At 56.0% G+C, this 7000-nt stretch overlaps 1 protein-coding gene across 3 annotated transcripts; it reads left to right on the plus strand.

Moving 5' to 3' along the window:
* The first annotated feature begins 607 nt into the window (after window positions 1-607).
* On the plus strand, window positions 608-6694 carry LOC147010300 (uncharacterized). Of its 3 annotated transcripts, none has more exons than XM_085860700.1 (2): window positions 608-1248; window positions 1308-6694. In XM_085860700.1, exon 2 carries the CDS (start codon window positions 2563-2565, stop codon window positions 4576-4578), a length of 2016 nt encoding a protein of 671 aa, XP_085716826.1. In that variant the 5' UTR covers window positions 608-1248; window positions 1308-2562; the 3' UTR covers window positions 4579-6694. The 3 variants fall into 3 exon arrangements, with proteins under 3 accessions (XP_085716826.1, XP_085716829.1, XP_085716828.1); XM_085860703.1 differs by having other exon boundaries at window positions 608-1181; XM_085860702.1 differs by having other exon boundaries at window positions 608-1167; window positions 1249-6694.
* Window positions 6695-7000: the final 306 nt, after the last annotated feature.

A 7000-nucleotide genomic window follows, 5' to 3' on the forward strand; every position in this document is an offset into this window, starting at 1 on the left:
TATGTGTGCTCGCGTGTGCCGCGAATAAATGTGCTTTGTGTTGAACTGTTTCCCGCTTCGCTTCGTCATTTCTCCCATTGAATCCTCATCTTGCTTCACGTAAAGGGTTGGTAGTGGGCTGAATACGCCCGATAATTAATCGAACCGTCGAGGTCGACGATAACACCGCTCGGTTATTCTGATAGTACGGAACGGGTCGCTTAAGTGGCCCGTGTCCGAAGTCGACCTGCGGCGAGGTGCGATCGCCCGGTCTACCCTCCGCGTGGGTACTTAGGTAGGTCGAATTTGGCGAGCAACCCTATCCCACGCGGGGGCTGATTGGCTCGATCGCGGTGAGACCGAAAGGTCCACCCGTGACTGGTTCCCGGCGTTAGTCCGAGAGGGTCACGACTGGATTGTCCGTCCGGTGGGCGACGTGCCGCGATTCGAGTTACGTGGCCGTCAGCACGCCGGCGGGCGCGAATACCGCAACAATATATATATATATATATATATATATATATATATATATATATATATATATATATATATATATATATATATATATATATATATATATATATATATTGTTGTGGTTACCAGATTCGCAAACCACCATTCAGGTCCCTTAGGTGAGGTATCTCGGTAAGTGCATGTGTAGTTAGGCCCAAACCCGTTGTCTAGTGGGAATACATGTCATTTATACGTGCTGCGACTCTTTAGGATAGCCGTTTTTCTTTTACTATCTTTATTTTGGACCAACCGCCATGATCACAACCACAACATCAACCACCGACCACAACCACCGCTTCACCACAACCGCCACGACCTTTACCGTCACAACTCGCCACCATCGCATCACCGTCATCTCGCGCCACTCATGGGCACCGATGCTGGACTCGTGTAGGGCGCACGTTGAACAGCGTGTACAAAATCACGGATTTTCTGCTTCAAAAACGGATCGAAAACGACACACGCCCACTTTTTGCCGTCCAATCGGTGAGCGAGGGGCGAATTGGCCCCGCCCCCAGGGCGATCGATATATGCAAATTTGTGGATCAAAAAGCCTTCACGCCCACTTTTTCTCGGGCCAATGGGGAGCGAGGTGAAAGGTCAAAGGGAGGGGGTCAAAGGCGAAGTTACGGGGGGATAAAAGGACGGTGTTCGTCAGTCAAAGGAGTCGTAAAAGTCGGAACGAAGGAGTCGCAAGAGGAACGAGAGAGTCAGCAGAACGGGAACGAGAAAGAGTCAGCAGAACGAGTAGTAAAGGTCGGAACGAGTCGTAAAAGTCGGAACGAGGGAGTCGGAGTCACAAACAAGTCGTAAAGGTCGGAACGAGGCGAAGGAGTCGGAACAGAGAGTCAAGACTTCGCGGGCGGTGGAGCTGCTCGTCGTGTGCGTTGAAGTCGGAACGGAGGGGACGAGCTGTGGAGAGGCGGCGAGGGCGGACGAGGGGTGCTCGCGTCGTGCAGGGAGCTGCACCCCTGGGAGGCCGGCAGCGCGACCTGGCCGAGGTGGAGACGCTCGTCGCGCACATAATAAAGATCCTCTATACCCCGAGCATCAGCAACCCCCTCCTCTTTCCCCCCGCGCTGAGATAGTGCGACCAAGGGGGCCCCGTTCCCACCCCCTGCCAGGCACTGTCCACGAGGCCCGCGGGTTGCGGGGCCATCGCCGCTCCGCGTCTCATCACCAGACGGGTAGGCCCGACCAGGTCTCGGCCCCAGGCCTACCTCATTCTTGAGGGTATTTCTTTTCCTTGGTTTTGGGTATGTGTTGTCGGCGCCGTCTGTGAAGTAAAATTGTGTAAGTGTTGCCGTGTGCTCGGTAGTCGGTATTAGCTCTGCACTGTGTTTTCACTTTTATGTTTGCTTTTTGTGTAAATGGAATTGTGTTTTCTTTTTTTGTGTGCATTTGGTGGAATTGTATTTGTGTGCTTCCCGTGTGCCGAGAATAAATGTGCTTTATTGTTGAACTGTTCTCCCGCTTCGCTTCGTCTTTTCCTCCATTGAATCCCCATCTTGCTTCACGTAAAGGGTTGGTAGTGGGCTGAATACGCCCGATAATTAATCGAACCGTCGAGGTCGACGATAACACCGCTCGGTTATTCTGATAGTCGGAACGGGTCGCTTAAGTGGCCCGTGTCCGAAGTCGACCTGCGGCGAGGTGCGATCGCCCGGTCTACCCTCCGCGTGGGTACTTAGGTAGTTCGAATTTGGCGAGCAACCCTATCCCACGCGGGGGCTGATTGGCTCGATCGCGGTGAGACCGAAAGGTCCACCCGTGACTGGTTCCCGGCGTTAGTCCGAGAGGGTCACGACTGGATTGTCCGTCCGGTGGGCGACGTGCCGCGATTCGAGTTACGTGGCCGTTCGCACGCCGGCGGGCGCGAAGACCGCAACACTGGTGTCAGGAGTGGGATACAAATTCATCGCCCTCCTCGCGGCACTGGTATTGGAGAGCGGGACAACAGGCTCTCCTGTCTCCAGCGAAATTCACGGGAATCGGTCCAGGGGTGAGAGAAGCGACCCCCGATTCCCTCCAAATTACGAGCGAGCAAATTAACCCTTCACGAGAAGCAAGATGGCGTCTCAAGGCGAGCGGGAGCCGGGGGTATTAGAAATGTATATGTGTAATAATGTAGAGTCCATGGTCCAGGATGGAATCCCCGAGCAGGAAATGTTGATTGTGCAGGAACACGGACTCGCACAACTGAACCCAGGGCCCGAGGTGGGTGCGGCAGCGGCCGCGGTGTATGACACCTCCCCCCCCCCTCTCCACCAAGACCCTTCCCCAACCCTTGCCGAAACGGCTCAGCTGAGTGCATCCAACATGGCCCAGCTATTCACCATGCTGGCGGCAATGAACGAAAAGATGAATGCGAAAATGATCGAAAAAATGGATGCGAATATGAAGAACGAAATGAAAGGCATGAACGAAAAGATGGATGCGAATACACAAAAAATGGATGAAAAGATGGATACAAATACAAATGAAGTGAAAACGACGATGGATGCGAATACACAACAAATAAACGAAAAGATGGATACAAAAATGAACGGAATGGAAACAAACATGAAAGAAGAAATGAAAAAGCTGCGGGGTGAGACGCAGAACATGGGCCGAAGCCTGCAGGCGGGCATGAAGGCCGTGACCGGGGAGATAAAAATGGCGACTCCACGTGTGGGAGCAAACGAGCTGGGTGGGGGTGCAACGGCTGACAGGCCCGCGGTGGAGGCGGGTGAAAAAATAATTCGTGGAACGTGTTGGGCGAGGGTCGTGACGATGACCGAAAGGGAAAAATTAAATGGGGAGACCAAAACGTGTGAGACGAGACACGAGGTGACGACAACAGAAATAATAGTTGAGACAAGGGAGGTAAAGGGTGAAGAGTTGGCAGAGACACGGGAGATGGAGGGTGAATTGGACAATGTAAGTGACGCACACACACACACAGAGGTAGTGGAGGACAGTGGGGGTGAGCTCGCGGAGCGTGTGGGGACCCGGTGTGAGCAGCTGGATGACCTCCTCCAGGAACGAGGGGAGGGAGTATGCCCCCTTAAGGCGAGTCACGACCAGGTGAGTTCGGTCGTGTTTTGCGAGGTTGAGGGGACGAGTGCTGTGGACGGGTGCACGGAGAGCTTGGGGGGTATAGAGGCCCCGGAGACCCTTGTGGGGATACGAATCCCCAGTGTAGTTGTCCCTGTGTGTGTGGTGCAAGGCGTGAGTGCGTCCCCGTGTGTGGAAGCGACCCCGTGTGTGAGTGGTGTGGTGGCGATGGTGCCAGAGTGCGTGCTTCCCAGCACGCCGGGTGTGGATGGGGCACCGTGTGTGAGTGAGGCCGTGTGTGTGAGTGAAACGGCCAGTATGAGTGAGGCACCACGTGTGAGTGGTGTGGTGGCGATGGTGCCGGAGTACGTGCTTCCCAGCACGCCGTGTGTGGATGAGGCACGGAGTGTGAGTGAGGCACCGCGGGTTAGTGCCCCCGCGTGTGTGGGTGAGGCACCGTGTGTGGAAGAGGCCGTGTGTGTGAGTGAAACGGCCAGTATGAGTGAGGAACCGCGGGTGAGTGCCCCCGCGTGTATGAGTGAGGGACGTTGTGTGGAAGAGACCGCGTGTGTGAGTGCCCCCGCGTGTATGAGTGAGGCACGGTGTGTGGATGAGGCACAGCGGTTGAGTGCCCTCGCGTGTATGGGTGAGGCACCGCGGGTGAGTGCCCCCGCGCGAGTGAATGGAGCACCACGTGTGAGTAGTATGGTTTGTGTGAGTAGTGAGGCACGCGTGAGTGAACGGCCGTGTGCAAGGTCGCCGTGTGCCAGGGAGACCGTGTGTGTGAGAGAGCGGTATGAGAGGGAGATGTCGGTTGGCATGCGGGAGCACGCAGCCGCGTCTCCCCGTGTGAATGTGATGGTGTGGACTGTGTGCGTCGTGACACGCAGGTATGCGTGTGTGGAATGGCGACGGAGACGGCGACAGAGGAGAGAAAGCCGAGTAGCGGCTGTAGTTGTTTCTGGGACCGTGCCGGGTTCACCCAGCAGTGAGCACGCGGTTCGTGCTGTGCAACGCACGAGACCGCCACGTGCTCGCTTGCGAGAGTGAAGTCCCGGTCCGGAAACGCACGCGGTGGATTTGCCGATCCCGCGGACGGACAAAGTTTAGGCAGGTAAATGGATTTGGACCGGACGGGTTCTCCACGCGATCGTGTGTGTTCAGCTCCAACGGGCAGGGCACATGTGTTCGCGTGGGGAACCCCTCGAGACGTGTGGCTTGTGTTTTTTTTTATATGCGCACGGTGACGTCATGGCTGCACGTGTGGTTGGAATCCGGCAGGAGGGGTATCTCTGCCGGATGGTCCCGTCCAAGGAGGGACGAGGAACACGTGCAGCTGCATGACGTCACGGGCAGGTGCAAAGTGTGCGAGCTCTGAGTTGCCGCGCAGGTGCTGCGCATGAAAAAAAAAAAAGCAAGCCTCACTTTCGGGTGTACAGGATTCCTGGGCAAGGGGTGAAAGACCCCCTTACCTGGGCACAGGATGAAAACTAGTTAGGGGGAAGGGTTAGCTTAGTTAGACCGACTTCATGGGGCAGGGGTAAGTCCTCATGGGGTCCGTGGAATGGATTAGTTAGAGGGATTGTAGCCAGATTTAGGTTGGGAAATAAAATGATGATTTGGAGACAGTGACAGACTATGAATGTGTAGAGGGGACGTAGTTTAGCTACGTAGTGTTAAAAGGAACGTGCTACTAGTTTAAGGGACGACGTGGGAGCACGAGTTAGTTAGGGGGTGCAGTTAGAAGGATGGCAGAGTTCAGCGGTGTGTGTGTTGGAGAGTTGGTGAGTGAAGTGGAAGCATGTGCTTGGTGAGTGAGTGAGGCCAGCGGGTCTGTGTGTGTAGAGTGAATGGGGAATGCATGGTGCGATGAGTGATTGGGGGGAGGAGTGACTCCCACCCAAGGGACCCCGGGGTCAGTGTAGAGTGAGTTAGCTGGGTTAGTCAAATTGAAAAATGGAGGTCGTTTTGTTGTTGGTGGGAAAGTAGGCTCGAGACCCATTTGGAGGGGTGCAGGAGCCCTGTTGACGGGCTTGGGAGCGTGGCTGCGAAAGGTGAGTATCGCTGAGTGGGTACCCCGGGCACCAGGCTAGTCGGCCGCGGTAGGCCAAGGGCCCATGGGGGGCCGGGATAGAGTAGTGGGCACGGGTGCGCCTGCTTGGTGCGGGGGCCCGGGGCGCCATTAGCCGCGTGGGCAGTGTAGTGGGCACGGGTGACCCTCGGAAAGGGACCCGGGAGGCCGGCCTGCCACGTGTGCGTTTCAGGGGAGGTGCCATGGGGGGCACTCCCCGGTGTTACGGAGCTGGTAGGCTCGGAGGCAGTGTAGTGCCCGGGGGTGCCATAGCGGGAGATTCGGCAGAGGGTCGTGCCTGCCAAAGGGAGCCACGTGTCCCAGCCAGGAGACCGTGTGAGGGCACGGAGAGAAAATTGGGGGGCGAGGCCCGAAATTGTAAGGACACCAACACAGGCGACGGGAATCTGGGTTGTTAGAACCAATAGTTTAAGCGAGAGGCGCTTGTTGAAAGCCCCGGGGTAGTTTAACTGTTAAATGGTTAGGGTAGATTAGGAGATGTACCCCTCCGCACCATCCATCCCCTCGCTGTCGTTGTGGGCCGCTGGACCCACTTTGGGTTAGATCGCCGAACTCTGGGGAGGCCATTCTGAGGCTTGAGTTGGGCCTCGACACAGGACGTTAGCTCTCCCTTATTCCCCTCCGGGAAGGGAACGTAGGGGTTGGGAGTAGGCTAGGTGACAGGATAGGTTAGCCGAACAAGGACGATAAAGGGGGTTAGGGGACGATTTATAGTGGGGAAGTAAAAATAAAAACAAACAAAAAAAATAAGTTGGGGCTAAGTTGGTTTTTCACAAATTAAGGGAGTGGGTATGTACAGTGACAGGCAAAGGCGATAGGTTGGGAGGGAGACAGGTAGGTAGGTCCGAGCCCGCCTTCCAAGTGGCCAGCACCACCGCACTCCCTCCACCAACCTCCACTGAACGGCAAAGGCTGGCCACTTCATCGGCTGGCCGTGTTTTGCTTCAAGGCGGAGGCCGGCCAAGTTCATCGGCAGCTGTGTGCTGCAAGGCCTGTGCCGGCCAGTTCATCTGCTGGCTGTTTTTCTTCGAGGCCTGTGCCGGCCAGTTCATCTGCCGGCTGTGTTTGCCTGCAACGGTCTTCTTCTGCCGGCTGTGTTTGCCTGCAGCGGCCTTCTTCTGCGGGCTGTGTTTGCCTGCTGCCTTTGCCATGCCATGCCCACTGCCCATGTTCACCAGCCCCGTTCAATTTTTGCTTTGCCCCCCCCTGTTCATTTCCATGTGCGCCAGGATCTGAAAGCAACAGTTTGCAAGCTGCAAGAACTGCCCTGTTGGCAGCTACAACACGGGCCTGCAGTGGCAGCCCGTGCACCGTGTTTGTGTTCATCCATCCATTCGTTGTGCTCATTGCGTGTGCCACTTGAGCTGGCACGGAGACTAC

Source organism: Eptatretus burgeri, chromosome 16 (assembly GCF_056783735.1).
Source record: "Eptatretus burgeri isolate ZD-2024b chromosome 16, Ebu_testis_v1, whole genome shotgun sequence".
NCBI lineage: Eukaryota > Metazoa > Chordata > Myxini > Myxiniformes > Myxinidae > Eptatretus > Eptatretus burgeri.